We start from the raw sequence: 24,059 nt of genomic DNA on the forward strand, positions 1-24,059 counted from the left end.
TCATCTTCTTAAGGTGAGTGATAATCTGTTATTTTGTGTATTTGTTAAAAAATCTGTGGTTGCAGGAACCGCCTTGGTTGGTAGTTGTTGGTTGTTCTTATAACAATTGGTTGTAAGCCTTGCTTACTTTTTTGGGTTGCCATCTGGATGCTTGGACACCATTTGAGGTTCCCAGGGAACAATCAACCATTTTGCCTGCATTTTAAACATGCAATGGTTTCCACACAATTTTTATATGATTATTATTGTTATTATTATATAAAGGGTTCTTGGTTATTGTATTGACATTGGATTGTCTCAACATTCTCATGTTGTTGAAAAAGGATACAACATAAGAGTCAGGCTTGTTTAATGAAAGCAGAATGTTTAATGAAGTTTTTCCGCATAGGCTGCATTTTTAACACAACAACATTTACCAAACAAAACCATTTATAATGATAACAATAATAGTATTATGCATCCTTTTCTAGGGTACATGGTAGTTTGAACATGAGATATGTCCCACTATTTGTTGTTCTTATTAAATTCAATTTTTTTTTCTTCCATGTCAGCATGGGGAAAAATAAAGGAGGTAAAAACAAACAAAATCCAATTTTCCGAGTTGCGGGTGGTAAAGCGGCGAAAGCTAAAGCAAAATTTAAAGCTCAACCTGTTAACACAAATTTGAAAAAGGTACATTTTGACGTTGATGTTTATACAGTGATAGACAGATTATGATCGTAGACCCTTTCTCTTTTTTCTGATTAGCTGAATGCGAACATGCGAAAAAAAATTGAGAACCTGGACAGTAGTTTGGGCGAAGTTCGAGAAAATCTAACAGCTCTTCCAAAAAAAAAGGAAATCATTGTTAACGAAGCCATGCCACTTCCTCCTGCCGATATCAACAAGGCTATCGACAGCATTGCTAGCTTATGAAACTATAATATGATGGAATACTTCTAACCTTGTTTCTCAAATGCGACGATCGTCAATACAAGTTTTCGATGACCAATAAGTATTGTGTTCATGACTCCCAATAGATTAATTATCAACGAGTTAAGCTTCGACATCGAAAGTTTTTGCTCTATTTGGAGAGAATAGCGAATCGCACATTCTTGTTCAACATTATCCAAACTTTTTCAGGTACATGGTCTCTTTCAATAACGTAGAACCGTAGGGCCATGATTCTGGGTATCCATAGCATTATTGAGTATAAGGCGTGCCAACATTGCTTTTATTTTTAAAACGAAATAAATTAATCGCCAGGCGTCATGGAACGCTAGATGGCGAGTTTTCTAATCCTATGATCGGCCCCCTAAACGCAAACTTTTTGTGGAAGGAAAAGTTGTTTACTAGTCATACATTCTTTCAGTTAAGTGATCTCTGATCTGTTACTTATACCGCTTGCGGTTTGATTTTTTCATACTCAGGAGATGGCGATAAAGAGTGTTAGTTTCCTCTTATTGCTGTTGGATTTTTCACTCGGATTAGCAGAACCGGACTTTCAAAAGGCCAATCTTCGTTTCCCATTTGATTTACCAAAAGGAAATGGAGCCTGGATACGCCCAACAGTGGGTCAGATTTGGCCCAAACCCCAACTTGAACAAGTTTGCCGTTTAAAACTTTGTCCATTATAACAATGAAGTTTGAATTCTTGTATATTCCATGTTTTGATAGTCTACCGACAATTTTATGGTGTTGAGACCAAGCGACTTCCATTTCCAGGTATCCAAGCTGCCTATAGAGAAAAGAATTTAGGAGTCCTTGAGGTTCTTATATCGATACAAATATTCTACTGTTTGATTGCAGATTACTGGAAATACTTGCGATATCCTTGAGGAAGCTATTCACCGTTACTATGATCTCATTTTCTTTCCGCCAAGAGGAAGTGGAACTTCGAAACGATTTCAGAAGCTTTCTAATAAGTACAGCATGACCTGGGAAAAGAATGAAAATTTCAGAGGTTATCTTGATACCGTTGTTCTTCATGTGATGCAACCGTGTGAAAAATTACCTTCACTCAGCATGGATGAACACTGTAAATTATGATTCACCGTCAAAAATTGCAAACTTGTTACTTACTTCGAACAATTTGAATAGATGAAATCAAGATTGATGCGACGGATAGACCACGCGAAGGAATCATATTGGGTCAAAGTGTATGGGGGATACTGCGCGGACTGGAGTCTTTTAGTCAACTAGTCTACTCATCGCAAAATGGAATAGCGGTGAGTCAAAGTCAGCTTCCATAAAATATTCAAAAAAGAAAAATGGTAACAGGAAGCTGAACATCCAATAACAACCTACCCGTTTCGACAGTTCCAAATAAATTCAACAATGATAATGGACTTTCCGCGATTTCCTCATCGTGGCTTGCTGCTGGATAGTTCCAGACATTTTCTACCACTTCCAGTTATAAAAGATAACTTGGACTTAATGGCTCAGAACAAATTGAATGTTTTCCATTGGCATATAACGGATGATCCGGCTTTCCCCTACGAAAGTAGGAAATTTCCTAGTCTGAGGTGAAAATCGAGCCCGTTTACAAAGTTTCTTGTTTTTCTTGCCTAAGTAAGCATACTTGTGATTCAGTCAATTAGGATCTTTCAATCCGTACAGCCACGTATATAGTCCCTCGGATGTTGAATATGTGATCCAGTATGCTCGGATGAGAGGCATCAGGGTCATCCCGGAGTTCGACACGCCTGGTAAATAAGGACTTTCGTGTTTAATCGCATATCACCGTTTAAAACATTATTTGTCTAGGACACACGCAGTCTTGGGGACCGGGTTCTCCTGGTTTACTTACTCCCTGCTATAAAAAAGATGGAACAAAAGACAACTTTTTTGGTCCAATAAATCCGGTTCCCGCTAAGAATTACAAATTTCTAAGAGAATTTTTTGCTGAAATCTTCCAAGTGTTTCCTGACGCGTACGTTCATCTTGGAGGGGATGAAGTTGATTTCAGCTGTTGGTAATAATTTAGCGTTTGAAGATGCCAAAATTCTCTTCAGAATTTTTCAAAGCATGTGCCTTTTGTGGCTTCTTTTAGGGCCAGCAATCCTGAAATTATATCTTTTATGAAACAACAGAGATGGGAACAAGATTTCGCTCGTTTGGAACAGTTCTATATGCAACGATTAATTAATGTTACACAAGATGTAACTAAAGGCGAAATGCGTTACCTTGTGTGGCAAGAAGTTATTGATAATAACGTAGTTCTTCCATCTAGTACGGTCATACATGTCTGGAAAGATGGAAATAACTTCCACGATGAACTAGCTCGAGTAAATCAATTTTTGATACTTTTTCACTGTTTATAATTACCAAGAAGCGTAATGGCTATTCGTTTCGCAGGTGACAAAATTTGGCTATCGCACTGTACTTTCTTCTCCCTGGTACCTCAATTACATCAATTACGGCGTCGACTGGGATCGTTATTATTTAGCAGAACCCTTATCATTTAATGGAACGGAAAGCCAAAAAAGATTGGTGAGTTATAGATCGAATTACAATGAAAGCTGTGATCATAACGTGCTCCTACTTCACCATTTACTGTGTCCTCCATTTTGTTCAATAAGGTAATTGGCGGCGAGGCATGCATGTGGGGAGAATTTATCGATGCTGTGAGTGTTACGTCTATTACATGGCCTCGAGCTTCGGCTGTAGCTGAAAGGCTTTGGTCTAGTGCCAGTACCAATGATCCACGGCTCGCCGCTCCACGTTTGGAAGAACACAGGTGAATAAGCGATTTTTTTTTCTCAGCAACTTTTCAGTGTTCATAATCAAAACGTCGTTCATGAAATTTTAACTTTTACTCAAGGTGCCGCCTTCTTCGTCGTGGCTTCAATGTTAATCCGATTAATGGCGTAAGCTACTGCGATATTGAATGGTAATTCCGTCTTTCATGCATTCCTTCGCGTAATCCACGTTATTTTTGCGAATTATCAAATACTTGTATGCGTACAAACATGCTTATGTAGTTTTAACAATACAACTATATCTACGGTTACCTGATAAAAAACAAATCCTCGCCCTGCAAGTAAATTGTCTTTTAACGCTTTATGCAATGAAAAAAAGAATCCCTGTGACACACACCTGCCATGATTTACCTTTTTGTTTTAAGATGTAGTAAATTGTATATATATAAAACATTTAAATTAAAAAGGAATGTTAGAGCTCATCAAAGAATATGAAGGGAATCTATGACAAAAGTCACAAATACCTGTAAACATATTTTATTTTTCAGTCACCTCATTAGTAGGGGAATAAATATCCTTGAGTAGAGAATCAATATAGTTTAACAATCCATGCAATCTTCTTCTGATACGCTGTTTATCATCTGGTGCACATCTAAGAATGAATGACTGAAAGGAATCTCCCTCACCTAAGTTTGATTCATCTGTACATTGACCTGTATCAAGGATAAGAATGCAAATCTGTCATATATATTGACAGCAAAATAAAGAGAAAAAAAATTTAGATTTTCACCTGGCTGGTAACAAGATCTGATGTAAACATGGCATAGCTCTTTGGTGCTATGCACTTCATTTTGGGCTTGAAAAACAAGTTTACTGATCATGTTATTAACTTGATGCAGAGCTTCCTCTTCATGACTGCTGCGTTTAGTGGTTACTTTCAAATTTACATCTGCCAAAGTGGCAATTAAATTATCAGCAACATTAACTGCTCCCAACCCTAACAAAGAATGATAATATGTAAATCACACTGTAAGAACTATGGATAATAACACTACAGTACAAACTATAAGAGATGTTCATTAGCACTTAAATTTAACTATGATACCATTCTAACCAGAAATTGTAGAGGGTTCTGCAGGAAGTTCTTCTCGTAAGTTCATTAAAATTGACAGTAGTGTTTCCTGTTCATCTTCCAACAGTAAAGCTTTAGCCTTGAAGTTCATCACCATTTTCGCTAGTTCATTAATTAATGAACTATGGTAGGATCCATTGTGTGAGGAAGAATTCTGAGAACCTAGGGTTAGGATTACACACAGAATAAAATTATCTCAAAACAAGGTTTATTTAAATCTCAAGTTATCCCATACTTTCACCGCCTTCACAAGAAAGCGCGGTTTCACATTCCATTATTGTAAGGGGAAACGAATTGTCGGTGGACGCGTTCGCAGCCATTCGACGAGTAACCTCACTAAGCCAATTATTTACCTACAAGCTGTACAACAGATGGAAGAGTTGCGATCAGTCATTGACGGTTTTGATCTGACGATAATTACAATGGTTTAGGAAATACATTACAGACGTTCGTTCCGGAGAGAATCAACGTTTGTAAAACACTTCCACAATAGAAAGGAGAATCGACATTGCCACATTGCTTAAATTCAGTTAATAACTTGGCTTTTTTTTTTGTTTCATTTTTTCAACTTTTATCGGCTTTAATAAATGATAAATCAGTCACAAAAAATCACTATCAGACATTCACATTTGACTTAACAGTTAAGACTTCAGAATAACAGTTCTAGAACCTGTCACCTGTATCTGTATGCAAGCTACATACAATGTAATGTAGCATTTAGTACTAGCCTACTAGGGCTCGGCCCCGATTGACCGGAATCGGGTAAACCGATCTGACCTACCCGAAAAATGGTTGATCTGGTGCAATCTGGTTCTGTGGTCTGGTCCCTGTCCCTTTGAAACGGATCGGTTCGGTGCGATCTGGTATATCTGCCGCCATTTTTAAAGCTGGCGGCTTAAAAACTACTCATGAAATTAACGACTAGTAGTCCTGTATTTAGCACTTTTGCACCTTTGTAAAATTGGAAAAATTTTATATTCTAGTTTAATACTCTTCACGTACTTGTTTTTATTAGAGTAGTCAACTAGTCATTAGTTAAAATATGTTTGGGGTGTAGCACTGTTGCACTGTTGACTGTCAATTCTAGTGGTAGTACCGTAGCTCTATTTTTTACATCATTGATTTTAAAAGCAAAGAAAAACTATTTGTCAGTTACCTATATTAAAAGAAAAGCTTGAATTTTTGCATTACCATTACATTCTTATTTTAAAAAAGTTGATTGAACAATGGTCTTACGTCTTACCTCTCGGTAGAAGTCGGGGCAGAAGTCAGAGTAAACGGGGTATAAAGCGATGTAACCGGGTCCAGGAACTGGTTCTAGGATCTGGGTTCTTTTTTGGTCTTGAACCGATTTGGATCTGTTTACCCATGGGTAAAAAATAATGAGTTACAGGTTTCTATAGCTCTGCTGCAGTAACATGCAGCCACACACTGACTCTTCACGCAAGAGCGAAAACCTAATTTTGGTCCTGATGTTTCACATGGTCATCGAAAGAATTATGTGATCATGCTTCACAACTAGAAATATTATTCAGCTGAATATCTGGCATTTGTGATTTATTAAAATTATGCTCGTTGGCTAAAGACTGTCGCTTCCGATTAAACGGAACATAAAGTATGTACAAGTACAACATTCTCTTAGAGACGAAGCATATGACGAGAAGTCAACTGTTGGCAACGGTAAGAAGACATTTTACAAAAACAATTCAGACCTCAGAGTTACTGAAACTTATTCCTGGAATCCCATCCTCAACAATAGCAATGGGAGGTGTTACTTCTTTATCGAAACAAACATCCCGTATGCCGTCTTGAACAACCTATTCATGGCAATTTAGGTTATCAGTGCCAAGAGACCTCAAATAGGTTAAGGCCGTACCTGGTAGGGTGCAGAGCCAGGTGGTAATGAAGATGACTTTATTAGGGTTGCCCATCTGAAATTTCGTGACGGATCCCAGTCTAAGATAATACGAAAAGTTGGGGCGTGTCCCCAAGATGTTCCAAGGGCGGGAGTTAGGTGACCTTGTCCTTTAGAATCGAATTTTGTTGTCATTTGATTCGTTACGACCACCTAAATAATGGGACCATTAATATTTTTACCAACAACTTAGTTTAGAATAGACAAAAAGTACAGCAAGTTTTAATTCAACAGCAATACGGACTAGTTCAGCAGCGATTTTATGCAGTACGCGGCTGCGTAAGGCTGCATTTTCCATGTCATGGCGGAAATGAAAGGCTAAACTGTCTATTACTATTAGTTTGACCTGCAAGAGGTAAAAAGGTTAACTATAAATTGACAATTTTAAAGTATAATACCAAACATCAACCTGATCATGTGTTTTGAGAAACTCCTTGAGTATCATAACACAAGAAAGAAGCTCAGTCACTTCCTTACATCTGAATACAAAGATATTTTCTGTAATCGAGGCGAAATTCCAATTTTCAGCTGCTAAATTCATGGAGTTTCTGCAGTGTTTAATACATGCCTGGCTCATATCTACACAAGAGTAAACAATCATGAATAAGAGAAAAGAAGTGACATTCCATGGTTTTAAATCAAATATTTTGAAATCCTCAGAATATTCAATAATGGAAAATGAATGAGTAAAATATAACATGTATAACCTTGAAGTCTAGAAGCATTAAAGCTTCCTTCTGTATCAATAAATACTGCATGGCCTTTAAGCCCTCCACATTCTTCTGGCATCTGTACAGTGACACACAGTTGGAGACTAAATGTAAAACAGAATTGTCAAAGATCTCCCATCATTCACACAATAAGTAATTTTTACCAGAGTTGGGTTTTCCCAACACCCGCAATTCCAGAAATTTCTGTTACTTTTGAGAGAGGCACACCTCCATTTAAGAGATTATCAATATTTTGACTCATTGTGACAATAGGACAATTCCCTTGTTCTTCTCTTAGAATTTCTAGAGCAGTTTTAGTTTCAAGGAATAACCCATTTGGTTTTCTTACAAGATCTAGCACATCTGCAGCATCTTCTAGAGATATTTCTGCACCTGCAAAAAAAAAGTAACCTTTTCATTTCATAGATTTTTTTTATTACTAGATTTATTCGTTATCACTTGAAGAGAGCTCTGAAGGCCGTAGGTTTACAACTGAACCGGTCGTAAGAAAGCCAGCTTTGCTCAACTTGCTTTGGATGGACACGGGAATGGGATATGTACATATTGGACGACTATTCGTAATGCTCGTGGACATTTCCTCAAAACGATTTCCAAAATTTTCTCAGTTAATAAAGTTTACATCTCTTCTTAACATGATGTTTAGCAGACGGTTCCGTGATTACAACTGTCAAGCAGACTAGTAACATCTATCCAGTATAGATGGCGTGCAGCTAGAATCCTGGAACCTGGACTGCCATCTAGTGACAGTCTATCTTCTAGTAATAATTTTTTTCCCATTGCCAAGAAAGCGGAAAAAGTGAGGTTAATTAACTATTTTTTAGTTGAATGTCAGGAAAAGGCTAGAATTTTAAAATAATTTACATAAAGTGGGGAATTTCCAAACACAATTAAAATCTTAATACATAGTTAAAAAGTGAAATAGTTACAAGAAGAAATCCAGGGCGTGAAGCATCAGATCAGTAGGGAAATGAACAAAAACAGTAAAAATTCCGAAAAGCGACGATGCGCTACCAAATGGCATAGGACGTGCATGCATTTGCCCAATCCTCTCAGCCTTATGACAACAATCGTAGTCTTCTACTTCGTAGTCTGTGCTAGTACCACGCTATTCACGGGAGCTTGGTAGCTGTTATGCAACCGTTTCCAACGCCACCTAAAACTGATGTGCAACAGTTTACAGCGCCTCTCCTGGAAGCGGATAAGAGGGATCCCTTTGGGATTCTCCTAATTTTTGCCTCAAAATCTGTGAAAAATGACACTTCTTGGAATTGGTTGAAAATAACACAGTGTACTCAAAATTGAACGCTGATTGCGATAAATTTTTTTTCTCTTAAAATCAGCCGGTTTTGGAATATATCGAACAATTGCGTTGTATCACGCTAGCGCTATAGCGTGCTGGCGCACAAATTTCTTGTTTCTTCACCGTGTTTTACGTTTATATTTTAAAAAATATAAGCCTTATATCAAAACCAAGTCAACTGTCGTGATCTCCATTAAATTTCGAGTCTAAATCATGTATTTTCACGACATCTAGATTTTAGTAAAAATATATAAAAATGGGAAGGCTATTCGGGGGATAAGCCCTTCTCATTTTGCTCAAAATCTGCAAAAAAACGACATCTCTTGGAATTGGTTATAAATCATACATTATACTTTTAATCAAATGCTGATTTTGAGGTAGTGATTTGTTTTCTCGTCAAATCAGCCATTTGTGAAATATACGGAATAACTGTGCTATATCACGCTAGCACCGTCGTGTACTAGCGCACTAACGACAACATGTTTTTTTTACGCGTCCCACATAAAAATCAATTAAATTTTAGCGATTCTCTTTCAATTTTGAATGAAAATCATGTATAGTTAGTTAATTATTTTGAGTTTTTAGGGAAAAAACAATGAAAAAGTCGGGAAAATGCGAAACCCCCTAATTTTTGCCTTAACATCTGTGAAGAATGACACCTCTTGGAATTGGTTGGGCTGCATTCATTGTTGAGGAGTTATTAAAATGAAACAGGCTTGCTATTAAAAAGGCTGCATAGGATTTCTAAAAAATTACCGAATTAGATATAGCCTAGCCCGTCTTTAACAAAAAGAGGGTCCAATGGTGTTCCGTACTATACCTGCTCATCGCAACTTACACCATTTACAAATGTCACTTCACAAACTTTCTTTGCCCTCTGTTTCAAAGAAGGGAACCAGAAAAGCAGAAAACTTCATCTACTTTTATACACGACATTGTAGAAAACCTTTCTCAACGAACGCACACATATACAGCACGAATTACACGAAAATTTGTCGCATCCAGCTGAAATTAGAAGACTAAAAAGCAAAGTTTGTATGTATATGCATATATACTAAACAAAAGACGAAGAAGTGCAAGTTCTAACGAACTTCGACTCAGTAATGGCAATAGCAATAGCCTTTCTGTTGAGGTGACAACCAGCAAAGCGGAATGCGAGCCGCGTTGTTGGTCTTAGCTAGAACAATAAACTAGGCGTATTAGTCGTAGTGGCGGAGCTTTACCAAGCCATAGAGGACGGAAAGAATCCAATTATTATGATATATTTAAACGGGCTGTACATGGAAGCAAATTCACAATAAATATAAATGCCGCATATCCAAGAAAAGGAGAAAGTTCTTCGTCCATCAAGAGGATGGCATGATAACTTGGAGGGCTTACAGAAAGACCAAGAAGAAAACTCGCGGTCAGCAGTAAAACAAATTTGCTGTCTCGTCATACTTATACAAGTCCAAGACAATGTGACCTATCCCGCAAGGGAGGGCGGTTTCTCTTTCATTACGTTAAGTATTATATAGCACCTGCGTAATTGTGTAAAGTTGAATAATCGGTTCTTTAAATGAAAGCCATTATGTTTAATCAATCGAAAAAAGGGACATCGTCGGCACAGCCAAGGCTCTCAATTAATTAAACGTTTCTCCTCTTTCCTTAAAATTATTTTTTTCCCCATTGGACGCGAGCTTGATGGCTGAGCATATAGAAACAGTGGAGAGCAGTTTATCGGGGCGGAGGATCCGGGACGTATAAGTTTACCGTTAGCAATCGACAAGAGGTTTTGAAATAATTAAAAGCTAAAAATATATTATCTACTGCTACGCGTTTACCCCGACACTTGTTTACTAAAGGCAGGGTCTGTTGCTCGCCTTCGTATATGTATTGTCCGTGTATGTTGTACGTATATACGTCTACATACGAAAAACATGTACGAAGCCATATATTGTTGTGGGAGAAGGGTGGTTATTAATGCCACAAGTCCATACAGACCCAACGACGTCAATGCCGCGTGGAAATATTAAATAGAGCCAGTACTCCACCTTAATTGACACGCACCTTTAACGCGTTTTTTTTTTTTTTAGTGTCACCAGTGCACTTTTTTTTGTTTCCATTGTACTCAGAATCGAAGCTGTGCGTTGTTTTTATGACGACATTTTCAATAACTGGCGTTACGGCTTTCGGTCATTTCGCTGAGTGTAGAACTATCACTCATCAAGCGTGTATATACCACTAACCATAAACTGTCCATTTATGCATTTATCGCGTGTTGTTTCATACATGCGTGCTTTATTTTTACAATACCTACAGGGAAAACTAAATGAGAAGGTATTAGAGGTCTGACTTTGATCTGTGGTTCACGTTCACTGTCTATCTGAGTTGAACAGACGCGTACAAAATTAAGAAATGAAGATGAGGTATGTTTGATCCTTATTCTTAATACAACATCGTTGGTTGATAAAATAGACTATAGAATTAATTTTTAATTTCTTAAAGAAGGGAATTTCATAATTTCATTTTAAAATGGGATAGGGCAAATAAAAAAAACAAACTCGTTCTTTGATCGTAATCAGCACAAATGGTCAACGGAAAATTACTCATTGTGGAATAAAAGTAAGCGATATAGGAGCCATTAGAAATTAAAGAGATTTTAAAAGCAAATATACTTTTAAATCGCCCGCCAGGGGATATAAGTCTCCTTCAATTAGATCGATTGAATATTCTATTAATGGAAGCCAGACAAAAAAGAAATCGATTATCCACCAAACTTCTAGATCTCCTATTGCAAATCATGTATAGAAAAATACCCTTGTATGGAATTATATTGCCTAAGTGAAAGAGAAAAGGGTGGGTATCGTCAAAATAAAATTCTCCTTTCGTGTTTTGGAACGAAAACGTATATACGTAAATCCACAGATTTCAATCAGAATTATTCACGGCTCGGTCAACGCGGAGAATTACGATGCACATGTTTTTTGGCATCCATTTCAAAACAAGCTATCGCGTCCCCTGTTTTTTCACCGCATCTGTTTACAGAGTAATCCGATTTTCAAAATAAAGCGGCTGTATCAGTTAAGAGCAATTCCGAACGCAGATATTCGATCCCACTTGAAAATTCATTTTCTTACACATCCCTGTGTACAATCCCAATCGCATTTTGGCAGTCAGTCAACCCGGCCTACCATATATCAACTTAAAAAAGTAAAGACCATTATTTGCATTCATTTGTTAAAAGACAAGCTCCTTTTTTAATTGTCTACAGATTCTTAATTCAAAATGATGTCTGTACAAACACGCATTTACACAAGTCATTGTTTACTCACGTCCTCCATTCTCAGAATTTTATTTAAAATCCAAATAAAAACAAGAATAGCTGGATACTAAACTGAGCAGGCCCAACCTGAATTGATAGACCTATATAATGAAGGTTGAGCACAGAATCAGCAGAGCGTGACCGCGTGCACCGTCTTGGACCCTCCACCCCCGGGCGCGTACACAACATATGTAAATCGCGGGGTTGGGTCATATCATTCAGGGGACATCTCATCTGATGGAACGATTCTCATGGGGGTCACGACGAAAGCAAAGGGTGTGGGACTGGTATAACAAGCCGACCCATTCCTCCCCATTCACAGTACTCTTGGGCCCAAGTATAAGCGCAGGCTTGTTTTACACGCTGCCGTATACATGATCGGTTCACCGGCATGTAGGAGACCCATCCAAAAGCACAGTGTATGTACCTCCAGCATCTATGTAGGCAAGCCAAATAACTCGTGCGCTCTTATTCTTCTTCTCTTTCGTTTTATTACAGACATTCGAAATAATTCGATGAGTTGGCTTGAACGAAAAATATATCTACGGGGAACCGCTTGGCTCGTCCAGGAACATACAATACAGTGCAGCTCGATGCCATGATCCAGTTGCAATGAAACATTGACATCTGCGGCACACATACCTCGTAAAAAGCTAAGCATCCAATCTGAGATTTTGAAACGACAAGGGCAGCTCTTCAAAGTGATTACACAAAGGCAGTGTAAGCCCTCTCGGTTCAAGTGGCCGCAAGTGCGCTCGATCTGAGTCCCCCTTACCCGCAGCACGTCTGAGTTGATCGTGATATTTGTTTCTCTTTTGAGTATTTGTCGCATTCATTTTGTTTTGTAAAGAATTTTTGAGATTATCGATGTATTTTGGCTAGACCATCAGGAAAGGAAGTTTGTCGAAACCTAACTAACATCAATTTGTGATGTAATCGTGTGACCAGGCGTTGAAATGGTCATCAGTTTGCATACATAGATAGGGAGAAAAAATACAATACATCCAGAGAAATGGAGGGTGAACGCATTTGCTGCTGAAAGGGTCACGTGACACGACACGCGGCCAATCCTGTTCTCCATCCCTTTTGTTAATGCTGTGCTATCGTACCGAACCTTTTTTTTTTTTTTCCAAGTCTCCTTCTTCTTCTCTCCATTTAATTAATTGGTAGTGGTGTAAAGCAAACAACAGGCACAAAAAAAAAGGAGATAGAAATAAAAAATATAAAAAATATGCGAGCGCCCGTCAGGTATATAACGCAACCAAAAAGCCGAAAGTGGAGTGATTAATAAAAGCGGCTGGGAATATATAATAAGAGACCGCGACATGGTGACACGCTCCAGTCAGCGAGGCCCAACACGCTAAACACACACACAAGAGCGAAAGCATAAGTTTTATTATGTAGGACCCCCTGTCATTCCATTTGGCTAATGGAATCAAGCTGACGAATGACCGGAAAAAACATAGTGGTGTATTATTGACTATATAAATATCGATACATTGAATAAGACGACTATAGAGAGAGAGAGAGAAACATCAAAATTTATAACAATATATGTAAGCTTTAATTATAGGTTTGGCCAGCCGTTCGATTATTTTAACAGAAAATGTCAAAACATCGGTGACTAGAACGATGGCCGTATAAAAACACATGCGCATCTTACGCCCTATATTAACACAGTTTGTTTTGTTTCAAATCTAAATGATGAGAAAGGAAATTCAATTGTCAAGGGCTGGATCGGTGGATTCGACATCGACGAAAGCTTCCGCCTCATCTTCTTCAATTAAAGAATGATTCATTTGCGTGTGGCTGGCTTTGCTCTCCTCCAATCCAGCTTTCAGAACTGGATTAGATGCTGCGGAGGTATTAGCTGAACTGATCCGAGGTTTGTTGGTAACGAGCTGCTGCCATCCGCTGCCCGAATGATTCATCATCAACGAGAATTGATCCGACTTATTGATTAAATAGTTATAATAGCTGTAGGGATTAAACGGGAGTGGATTCAAATAGGGCGACCAAAAACGGCCCGTTCCAGCCGCGTTCCACATGGTCATGCTGTAATCCTGGGCAGGCGAATCGGTTGGTGTTTTGTTGGCAAGAAGTGGCCCGGCCGTTGGTATTATCGAATTCAAACGGGCAAGTAGCGATTGCGATTGAATTGGATGGTGCTGGTAGACTTGCGGAGTCACTGGAGCAGCAATCGGTCCAGGACTGCTGGATGTCGAAGAAATTGTTGTAGTTACTGCGGCAACGATTTCTGCTGTTCGAATTTCAGGTAGGGAATTATTCTCAACTTTGGGTCTCTTATTAGCACAAGCAGAGTTCTTTGTAGTCTTCGTGTTTTTCGCTGGAACGGCAATTTCCTGGCTCTGTTTGGCGTTGATTTCAGTGCCCGATGCATTTTGATTGGATGTGCTAGTCACGGCCGTGCCGCTGTTGTTTCCGCCACCGCTGGCGACCCGCTTCCGGCTGCCTCCGTTAAACATTGCTTTAACATCCTCCCAGGCAAACATGACTTGATCGGGCGGTGAACCAGTCAGGTGGATGTGTCTGCGCCATCTGAAAAATTCCGTACGTCAAAATGGGACGTTGTAATGCAAGTCAGTAAAATTTAAAAAAAGGGATGTGTTTAACAACGAGGTGATTTGAACGCATAGTCCTACATATATACGTGTCTATACAGCGAACTTACGAATTGAAATTAGCCGCGTCTGGTTGAATGTATTTCGCGTCAGGTAGACTTCGATGCGAGTGAAAAATGAATTTGTTGGGCGAAAAGAACAGGCTGCAATAGAAGCATTTGATGCATTTGGCTCGTGACGAATTGTATCGCGATGGAAGAAATGCGCCCCGACAACCCCCTGTCGAATGTTTCATCAGCAATAAACGTAAGGAAATTGAATAAAACCATCCATTTCAACCACGTTTGAGGACACACTTACATGCGCAGCAATGGCTGACGTCAAACGCGAAGTTATCCGGCAATTTTGGTGGGCTGTGGTCACCGAGAAACGATTTGCAGAGACGTTCAGCTTCACGACGAGTGATCATACCACATCGACGTGAAGTCACCGGCATAGCTCCCGCACGTCTCAATAATTCCAGCTGGACCGGTGTGCATTGAGCACAGGTGATACCCAAAGCTACACGGCGATTGTGAATTTCCTGCAAGGCATTTCAGTTTTACATTATTGGAATAATAAAATCATCCAATTGTTTGAAATGGAAGTTCACTTACGTTGTATGAGTAATCTTTTAAAAGCGTCGATGAAATTTGTGCCAGACAGAGCCGTTCTTTGGTTTCCATCATCAACGAGACGATTGGCACGCCGTACAATATTACGGTTCCTATCTTTGAATGACAATGAATATTTTAAAAATGTATTTAAATTAGGATATGGTCAAGTATTGTGTAATACCTGATTGTTGGACTGACGGATTTGTTCTTCAAGCGCTGAAGCATTCAGCAGATCCTGATTAGAGTTGGATTCTGAATCCGGAGACGAACAGTTGTACGAAGAATGATGAAACGAACTAGAATTGCTGTCCATTTTGTTTTTTTTTGTCGACAAACTGCTCGTGATGTATAGTTCTTTTGAGAAATTTTTGGGACAGAATTCACTTAGATTGTCGGCTTGAGTGACATGTGCCAACCGGTATTTATAGAGGCACCTGGTATTGTCCAAAAAAAAAGATGCATTGTGTGGATCATGCGCGTTAAGAGACCAATAGTTAAATAGGAAAGAAAAACCTTGACAAGGGGTGGAGTTGACTTGCCCAAACAAAATCGGACCAAACAAAAGGCCCTAACCGTATAGATACAATAGGAGATCTTGTTGACTACCACACCGTACATAAACCTTAATCTGATCATTTGTGATGGATTTTTTTTTCTTCTTCTTCTTTGCTCTGCGTTATTGTTATGGTCTTGTGAACGAGTGGGGGGTGCAGCTGTCTCAGCTTTATTTTCAGACCCTAATAGGGACATTGGCAATGCAAACACGTGATGGTGTGTAGACCAATCTTCTCGCGTTGCTGCCGTATAATAGAGTGGACATGTCACACCCATAGCGCATTGTGACCAACGCCGTGTGTGTAATTTAACTAACTGTGTTTTTTCTTCTTTTTCTTCTTGGGGTTTCAGATATAACAAACAACACACGTCCGCGATCTCTATGTCAAAGCTGAGGATAGGATCACAACTGAATAACGCGGCAGTAGCCACAATTCGATGCAATGGTCTAAAAAAAGAAAAGGGGGGATTGGTAGCGTGGAGTATCTTGTTGGATTCGGTGATGCTGACCAAAAATTTTATTAGCATCTCCTTCGTTATTACGTGTGGTGTGTTGGCTAAAATCGGAAATCTCCTCCGGAAGCAAACGCAGTCTATTCGTCTGCCCATTTCGCTTCATTGGCTGCACCTGGCATGACATCTAGAGAGCTTGAAGAATGGTTAAGCACATTGCTTAAATTTATCGTGATCTTTGTTTCATTTATTACTGATTACAAGGCAAGTGTACGGAAAACTTTAATATTTTCGCTTGTTTTTGTGGGCTTTAGATGAAGCAACGGGCGCCAATCGACTTGTTAAGAGTTCACTCCATTCCTAGTGAAATTCTACGAAATGAACCCACGAATATCAAGCCCCAACAAGAATAAGCTTAAAGCTTTTTAAAATATCATACAGAAAAAATGCCCAGATGTGTGTCGTAACAAGAAGGTATCTTACTTAATACTTGTTTTAGAAGCTTGAAAAATCATTGAAACAACTACGTCGATGATAGATTTCAGTTGTTTATATATTAATCGGACCGAGTAATAAGAGACTTGATTATGGTATGAGGATAATAAGTGAGCTTGTGTCTTGTACGACTTGATGCATTCAACACATAAACGTAACAAAACCTAACAGAGAAAAAACAAAGTATTATAATAATAATACTTCGAAACATAACTGACATAACCTATCGCAAGTCGACAATTGTTGCGTCCGTTACCCTAAGGCATGAGAAAGTTGAATACACACAACAACAAAAAAAAAAACGACCGAACTCGCAAGAATTAATTTGTGGAAGAATACCAATGCAAGAAAAAGAGAATAGACACATTCATAGATTTAAAAAAAAACAAAAAAAACTGACAAGATTGATCATGAAATCCCTATAACAAATAGAACAAAAGATTGGCACCACAACGTTTTAGTTGTCTACTCGATCGTCATCGTGTTCGTTTTCGATTTCTTGATCTTCAGGTAAATTGTCGTCCTCCGTTTTTTTATGCATGACACGGGCTTTAAAATTACGGAACCGCGGGTTGGTATCCAAAAGCGCGGGCTCTTCGTCAAGATTTTCACCTTGCGAATTGATGAGGTTCGGTTCGTCGATAACGTTGTTATCGTTAGCTTCATTCAGCTCCTTTGAATTCTCCACAGCGTTCGGAGCATTTTTATCTAGCTCCCCAATGTCCATTTCCTCTCGGATTTCTTTAAACTTGGTCTCATCGTTCTCCACTTCTGGGTGTTCCACCACGTTATCTTTCGGATCCACCAGCTCCAGTTCTTCATCGGGTTTTACTGCAGGAGCGCTCTCCTCTAGCTGTGGCCTTCCGACTACCGGTTCGTTCTCCTGGCTGTAAATAGAAAGGTAGCTTGAACAATATGTAAATTTGTTAAACTGAAGACATACCGTTTTTCAAGCTTTTTTTCGACATCATCATCGGACTTTTCGTTGTTGGGTTTTGCGAGGACAAGGCTAGGGTCAGCGGCCGGGGCAGCTGAGCTACTGCTTGCGACTTTCAGATCTAGATCGAACACAAAATATTTAAAACCATAAAAATAAAAATAATTTTTATTCGGCCATGGTGCTTGTTATAAAATACATGTAGCACATGGTAAATGAAAGCACAACACTGTTCGCAATCCTAAGCAACAAAATATAAATTTCTTAACAAGTCTGGGCGGGAAAATTCGCCACGCAAGTTCTTTTGGGAATTCTATTAGCAAGAGTCTTTGTCCTTGGTAATGTCTAGCGGCACGTGAAGTTTCGCTCGATAAACCGCATTAACTGTTGAGGGTGTTGACACTAAACAACGGTCGTGGACGCTGTACGTTCGGGGATTCTTGGGGTAGTAATGGAACCCCATGGAAGATCATGCCCTCTACAGCTGGATCGTGTACATGTATGCCGCCAACGGGGGCGGATACTATGGCCGGTGCATGGCCCACTAATATCACATATGGCAGTTTACATTATCAAGTTAGTTAAGACTAATGTCATCATGTGACTTTACATAACTATAGTAACCCTACTTACTTGACAAATGTTCAGTTATATTGTGCACGTTGAGAGGGTCCTTTTCCAGCTTAAATTGGAAATAGAAACTTGTTAGCCAATGCAAAATGTTTGCTACTTTGGAAGTTATACCTTTTTGATAAGTTCTTGTGCTTCGCTCAATTTTGATTCTTTAAGCAAAATATCTTGAGAATATGATGCAACTTGTTTTTGCAGATCTTGTAACTTTTTCACCTTGTCTGCAATGTCAGCTTTGAACTTCTCTACTTCTGTTTCTGCATTTCGTACTTTGTCTCTCCATTGAGAACCTTCTACACCTAGAGAGAATTATAGTCGTAACATGTATTCCAAGTAATATAATCTAAGACATACCCTGCGCTGAAATGAGATTCTCTTTTTGCTGCAATTCAGACTGCAACTTTGCATTAGCTTTCAGCAGATCATTTGATTTCTTTACCATGGCCTGCAGTTCATCTTCCAGATCTCTTTGCTTACGCGTACTTTCAAAGGGAAAAGGCGGGTGATTAAAAAGTAATAGGTTTACAACACAACAATACATACCCAATGTTGAGGTTATCTTCAAGCCGTTCGATTTTGTCGTGAAGATCGCTATTTTGGGTTGAAAGGCCCCAGTAACTGAATAAAGCGAAACCCGCTAACGCGCATCCTATTATAACAAAAGTCCGCGATCTGAAGTGTACGTTTCTCATGTTTTCTCCGAGAATAGACTGATTTCCCTTTGCCATGTCATCAAACGTCTTCGAATTTTCCTCAATGTTTTTAGGTGTGGGATCCGACAGTTTAGTTCAAAGATCGATTCGTGCCAGAGGAACAATCGATTATGGCATCCCTCTAGCGGCTCAATGAAGTAACATTATCGTTCGTTCGTCTGCTTCTCGCATCTCAGAGAAATAAATTGTTTTCGTGGAGAAGTAGTTGTTATTAAATTGTTGGGGATTTAGTGTATTATCTGGTGGTTTCTGCTTATGCGCAATAGGCAGTCACAGCGTATGTACCCTTTTAAATATTGTGGTACTTATTTTTTCCCACGTTTGTACAATTTGAAAGAATCGAGCTTTTTTCTGCCGTGGTTGCAACCGTCTGACCCACAATTCTTTGAGTGGCAGATCCAGAACATATTAACAGTAATTGACATTAGTCGCGTGAAAAATTTGAATGAAACATTGAAAGATATTCAAAGTGTCGTCATGATGGCAGAGACTGGATCGTCATCAGGAACCATTCGTTTCCACTACCTCTACAGCTGTGATCTAGATATCAATATTCAGATAAAAATGTAAGCCATCTGTCTCCTTTTTTATTACTGTTAATCTTGTCAACATGGTATCTATCTGCAGAGGCTCTTTGGAAGGTAAACTTGAGAGGCCAACATACGAAGATTTGCTGAATGATCCTTTATTAAAGCATAGTGGCATTTATCAAGACACGTGCCCAGAGCTGTGCATTAAAAGTCAAATTTGGTCAGACAACGAACCCAATACATTGGCCATTACCACATCATATAAATCCTTTACAACGAGATGGAAGTATTAGCATTCATCCAATAACAGATATGACGTTTTGGTTGTAACACTTTGAACTCTTTTCTAAAGTTGGAATGAGTGGATTAGTCTGCCTATAAAGTACTGTGACCTGCCGAGGAATTCTCAACTTTGCTTGACTATTTATGAATGTTGCGGTCCGGGGAAATATATCCCCGTAGGTGGAACTACACTGCCTTTATTCGGAAAACTTGGCGTTTACAAACAAGTGCTAGCACTCTACTCAAACTCGTATCAATAGCAATTTCTAAATGCATCGAAATTTTACGCAGGGACTTCATGATTTGAGAATATGGCGCAATCAAGTTGCAGATGGCAACCTACCCAGCAAAACTCCAGCAAAAGTAAAGGATTCTGGCAATGAAGTGATGGAAAGTTTATCAAAGTTGACCAAGCGCCATCACACGGGGCGAATACCACAGTCTGATTGGTTGGATCGATTAACTTTCCGGGAAATTGAACTGATAAACGAACGTGAAAAGCGTACGTCCAACTACCTGTATCTCATGGTGGAATTTCCTCGACTCGAGTATCACGGTGTTGAGGTATTTTTCTCCCTTTTTTTTGTTTTTGTTTTTGTTTCTTAACTAAATTTTCACGCGGCGTATCTGCATGTCTATCGCACCTTCTTCGCGTTCTGCTGACAGTACACTGTCGTCTATTACGAGAAAGGAGGGGATGATATGGTCACGAAACTGACCCAGTCTGAGTATTCCGTGCTCAATGACGATGAGATTCTTCTTGAAAATCTGGTAGAGGGAAAGCATCATAAATTAGCTCGATCCGTCCGCAGTGGTTTGACTGACCGCGATTTGAAACCCGATGCGGGAACACGCGATCAATTACATGCCATCGTCGAATCGCCACCGACCAAAACGCTCGCTTCAGAGGAGCAGGATCTCGTGTGGCGTTTCCGGTTCTACCTGTCGAACCAAAAAAAGGTAACACTATACAAATCAGTCAAACAATCTCGACGCACGACCAATTACCGTTAATTATTCCTGTCTGAACCGCAGGCATTGACCAAGTTTCTAAAGTGTGTTACGTGGACGTCAACGTCTGAAGTTCGCCAAGCCGTCGATTTAATGAATCGTTGGGCACCAATTGACCCGGAAGACGCTCTTGAATTGCTGGGCCCTAATTTCACTTATCCAACAGTACGAAAGTACGCTGTCTCGAGGCTGTCGCACGCCCCCGATGAGGTATTAAGAGCTCAGTCGATCATCCGCAGGTCAAACTGTAATCTCTTGATTTTGTGTGTGTGTGTCTGTGATGTAATAGGATTTGCAGTTGTATCTACTTCAGTTGGTTCAAGCGCTCAAGTATGAGGATTTCGACGAGATTTGTGCTGGTCTAGATCCCCGTTCACTGATGCTGTCTGTCCGTAGTTTCAATTCGGCTGATAGTTTCCCTTCACCGGAAAAGGCCGGCCACGATCTCTCTATTGACGAAAGGTATGTGACGTCGCCATTGTCGGGCGTGTTTTTCATTTCATTCCAGGAATTGGATTTAAAGTAGAAGAATAAAAATTCTAGATTTAACACTGAAATGGAGAGCCCAGTACTTGAACAATCTCCTCTGATTCCCGTTGAGACTTCTCAGCCCACTCCGATGCGATTCATTAATTCCGAATCGGGCGAGTATTCAGTTGATTTGCCAACATTTTTGATCCAACGAGCCTGTGCCAACTCTGCCTTAGTCAACTATTTTTATTGGTTAGTAATCCGATCGCCATTTTCCCCACTTGGATCTTTTTTAACGATCGGAAAATCTTGTCCTTTTATTGGCTGTTCTTCTTAGGTATCTAATGATTGAATGCGAGGATCCGGAACCGAACGTGAAGCATGACGCTCGAGTCCGTGAAATGTATTTGGTGGTTATGAAAAAATTTTTGCAGGTAATAATAATTGCAAGGGCTGATAGAGAGCGATTGTTGTGGCCAGACTTTGGATTTTCTTCTGTGGTTTAGGCCTTAGCCAAAGGTGGAAAAGAATGGCGTCGTCGACGGGCCATTTTAAATCGGCAACAGCAGTTCCTTGACCGACTAGTGTCCCTTATGAAAGCTGTGGCCAGAGAGAGCGGCAATCGGAAAAAGTGCAACTCTCTCATTTTTATTTCTCTCCATTTTGTGATTGATTCTTATTTTTATTATTATGGTTTCTTCTTCATATCAATCGGTAAGGAAAATGGAACGACTACGAACTCTTTTGGCCGATCGTGATTTTTTCAAAGGAGGGACCTTTCTAGAGTTTGAACCACTGCCCTTCCTACTAGACCCGGACCTTTTGATCAAAGGCATCGTAGCGGAAAAGTAAAAAGAAAATTTACTCACTTTTTTTTTTCTTCTTCAAACAAATTCTTCGATCGATAAGTATCTTGAATGTCTTGATCGATTGTCCCACATCCATCCGACAGGGCGACGTTATTCAAATCGCAATTGATGCCGGCCTGTCTGACATTTTCGACGGTCAGCGGCCAAGAGTATGTAGCCATTTTCAAACACGGTGACGACTTGCGTCAAGATCAGCTCATACTGCAAATGATCTCATTGATGGATCGACTCCTCCGGCGTGAGAATCTTGATCTCAAATTGACACCTTATCGCGTCCTGGCCACCTCTTCCAGACACGGTAAATGCCTATTTCTATCTTTCCGTTATCGCCAATCGCTAACATTGTTTGTTTTACTTTCGTTCCAGGATTTGTCCAGTACGTTGACAGCGTATCGGTGCGAGAAGTCAGCGACACGGAAGGCAGCATCTTGAACTTTTTCCGCAAGTACCACCCATCTGACAGCGGACCTTACGGCATAGCGGCTGACGTCATGGATAAGTAATCGATAAATAGATTTAGGCTTTCTCCGCAGAAACGCTAAATAAATATTACACGTATTTTTGCAGTTACATTCGAAGTTGTGGTAAGTGATGTTTCTTTTATTATTATTTTTTTTAAAAACAATTTGACATTTGAGCGTGGCATGTTTTTGTGCCCACGGTTGACCGATGACAGCGGGCTATTGCGTCATCACGTACTTATTGGGCGTCGGCGATCGCCATCTCGATAATTTAATGCTGACCAAATCGGGCAAGCTCTTCCACATCGATTTCGGCTACATTCTTGGACGCGACCCGAAACCGTTGCCGCCACCCATGAAACTCAGCAAAGAAATGGTTGAAGCCATGGGCGGTGTTCATTCCGAGCACTACACGCAGTTCAGGAAACTTTGCTACACAACGTTCCTCCATCTGAGAAGGTTCTTCATTTGCATATGCGCGAATAATTAGTGGTTTCTTATTTATTCATTTTGATCAATCATTTTTTTTTTTAGACACGCCAATTTGATATTGAATCTTTTCGCGCTGATGGTGAGTTTATTGATAGTTTATTATTGCGCTAAAAGAGTTTTTATTGGGCCCCGTTAAAAATTTGTGTTGATGAGGCTGTTGGGTATTTCTTTTGATTTACGTGTGTTTTATAGGTGGATGCCAGCGTGCCTGATATTGCATTGGAACCAGACAAGACGGTGCGTAAAGTCCAAGACAAATTCCGGCTGGATTTGAATGATGAAGAGGCGTTACGTTACATGCAAAACCTAATTGACGTCTCGGCTGCCGCTGTCATGGCCGCTCTAGTCGAACAGCTGCACAAGATCGCGCAGTACTGGCGCAAGTGATACGCCTCTATACACAACACACGATTTTCTTTTGTTTGTTTCTTTCTCATGTTCCCCCTTTCCCTTTTTTTTTTTTATGTATTGAGAGAAATGAGGGGGAATTTCCTTTTCTTTATTATTATTTCTTTTGGGTTTTTTTTTTGGGCGGGGGGGGGGATTATCTTTGTTTACAAAATAAAACAGAGATGGCGTTGTCGGCATTTTCGTCATGAAAAAAGAAAATAATAATATTATACGACCCTTTCCCTTGAAAGAAAAAGAATATACTACACAAGCTTCGTGTGTCCGTGTGTCTGTGTGTGTGTGTGTGTAAATTGTACAGTAGTTTTCATTCTTTTTGGGGTTTCCTTTGTTGCCCCGTGTGCCGGTCGAGTGGTGGCTGTGAGAGTTTTTAGAGGGGGGAGGAGATAGGAGAAGGGTGGGTACAATATAAAGAAATGACGACGACCACCGGTCTCTGCCATCTCCTTTTT

General features: G+C 39.7%; 7 protein-coding genes across 13 annotated transcripts; 3 read left to right on the plus strand and 4 right to left on the minus strand.

The window, feature by feature from the left end:
- Positions 1-83: 83 nt before the first annotated feature.
- LOC116925612 lies at positions 84-5,508 on the minus strand. 6 transcript variants are annotated; one of them, XR_006648057.1, is made up of 7 exons: positions 5,490-5,508; positions 5,048-5,172; positions 4,795-4,974; positions 4,471-4,677; positions 4,205-4,393; positions 1,381-4,091; positions 84-1,305 (listed from the first exon to the last, which is right to left on the minus strand). XR_006648057.1 is itself a non-coding variant. In XM_032932350.2 (4 exons), the coding sequence occupies exons 1-4, from the start codon at positions 5,130-5,132 to the stop codon at positions 4,218-4,220; spliced, it is 648 nt and encodes a 215-aa protein (XP_032788241.1). In that variant the 5' UTR covers positions 5,133-5,443; the 3' UTR covers positions 4,202-4,217. The 6 variants fall into 6 exon arrangements, 1 of the variants encoding a protein (XP_032788241.1); XR_006648056.1 differs by lacking the exon at positions 5,490-5,508 and adding an exon at positions 5,260-5,444; XR_006648054.1 differs by lacking the exon at positions 5,490-5,508 and adding an exon at positions 5,256-5,444.
- Positions 194-994, plus strand: LOC123473774 (ribosomal biogenesis factor-like). Its single transcript, XM_045175095.1, has 3 exons — positions 194-216; positions 552-672; positions 748-994. Exons 1-3 carry the CDS (start codon positions 209-211, stop codon positions 913-915), a joined length of 297 nt encoding a protein of 98 aa, XP_045031030.1. The 5' UTR covers positions 194-208; the 3' UTR covers positions 916-994.
- LOC116925562 (beta-hexosaminidase subunit alpha) lies at positions 1,413-3,991 on the plus strand. Its single transcript, XM_032932281.2, has 11 exons — positions 1,413-1,586; positions 1,657-1,704; positions 1,789-2,017; positions 2,080-2,207; positions 2,299-2,504; positions 2,572-2,687; positions 2,746-2,953; positions 3,032-3,266; positions 3,337-3,471; positions 3,561-3,718; positions 3,803-3,991. Exons 1-11 carry the CDS (start codon positions 1,413-1,415, stop codon positions 3,873-3,875), a joined length of 1,710 nt encoding a protein of 569 aa, XP_032788172.1. The 3' UTR covers positions 3,876-3,991.
- Positions 5,509-6,352: 844 nt separating the features above from the next.
- LOC116925583 (DNA repair protein RAD51 homolog 3) lies at positions 6,353-8,136 on the minus strand. The gene is made up of 7 exons (XM_032932311.2): positions 7,897-8,136; positions 7,602-7,830; positions 7,435-7,541; positions 7,137-7,306; positions 6,942-7,073; positions 6,689-6,880; positions 6,353-6,629 (listed from the first exon to the last, which is right to left on the minus strand). Exons 1-7 carry the CDS (start codon positions 8,030-8,032, stop codon positions 6,519-6,521), a joined length of 1,077 nt encoding a protein of 358 aa, XP_032788202.2. The 5' UTR covers positions 8,033-8,136; the 3' UTR covers positions 6,353-6,518.
- Positions 8,137-13,510: 5,374 nt separating this feature from the next.
- Positions 13,511-15,678, minus strand: LOC116925568 (SKI family transcriptional corepressor 1). Its single transcript, XM_032932288.2, has 5 exons — positions 15,482-15,678; positions 15,301-15,414; positions 15,005-15,227; positions 14,755-14,923; positions 13,511-14,621 (listed from the first exon to the last, which is right to left on the minus strand). Exons 1-5 carry the CDS (start codon positions 15,611-15,613, stop codon positions 13,781-13,783), a joined length of 1,479 nt encoding a protein of 492 aa, XP_032788179.2. The 5' UTR covers positions 15,614-15,678; the 3' UTR covers positions 13,511-13,780.
- Positions 15,679-16,843: 1,165 nt separating this feature from the next.
- Positions 16,844-19,170, minus strand: LOC116925578 (eukaryotic translation initiation factor 5B). Of its 2 annotated transcripts, XM_045175101.1 has the most exons (7): positions 18,914-19,170; positions 18,725-18,852; positions 18,485-18,669; positions 18,374-18,422; positions 18,126-18,284; positions 17,747-17,861; positions 16,844-17,690 (listed from the first exon to the last, which is right to left on the minus strand). In XM_045175101.1, exons 1-7 carry the CDS (start codon positions 19,096-19,098, stop codon positions 17,261-17,263), a joined length of 1,251 nt encoding a protein of 416 aa, XP_045031036.1. In that variant the 5' UTR covers positions 19,099-19,170; the 3' UTR covers positions 16,844-17,260. The 2 variants fall into 2 exon arrangements, with proteins under 2 accessions (XP_045031036.1, XP_032788198.2); XM_032932307.2 differs by lacking the exon at positions 18,126-18,284 and having other exon boundaries at positions 18,914-19,166.
- A 63-nt stretch (positions 19,171-19,233) lies between these two features.
- On the plus strand, positions 19,234-23,868 carry LOC116925546 (phosphatidylinositol 3-kinase catalytic subunit type 3). The gene is made up of 17 exons (XM_032932260.2): positions 19,234-19,649; positions 19,711-19,899; positions 19,966-20,122; positions 20,187-20,459; positions 20,562-20,855; positions 20,931-21,116; positions 21,196-21,368; positions 21,450-21,629; positions 21,715-21,811; positions 21,884-22,008; positions 22,097-22,225; positions 22,330-22,544; positions 22,613-22,745; positions 22,814-22,830; positions 22,923-23,166; positions 23,242-23,278; positions 23,392-23,868. The coding sequence occupies exons 1-17, from the start codon at positions 19,339-19,341 to the stop codon at positions 23,584-23,586; spliced, it is 2,955 nt and encodes a 984-aa protein (XP_032788151.2). The 5' UTR covers positions 19,234-19,338; the 3' UTR covers positions 23,587-23,868.
- The last annotated feature ends 191 nt before the right edge of the window (positions 23,869-24,059 follow it).

This window comes from Daphnia magna, linkage group LG6, assembly GCF_020631705.1.
Source record: "Daphnia magna isolate NIES linkage group LG6, ASM2063170v1.1, whole genome shotgun sequence".
Classification (NCBI taxonomy): Eukaryota; Metazoa; Arthropoda; class Branchiopoda; order Diplostraca; family Daphniidae; genus Daphnia; species Daphnia magna.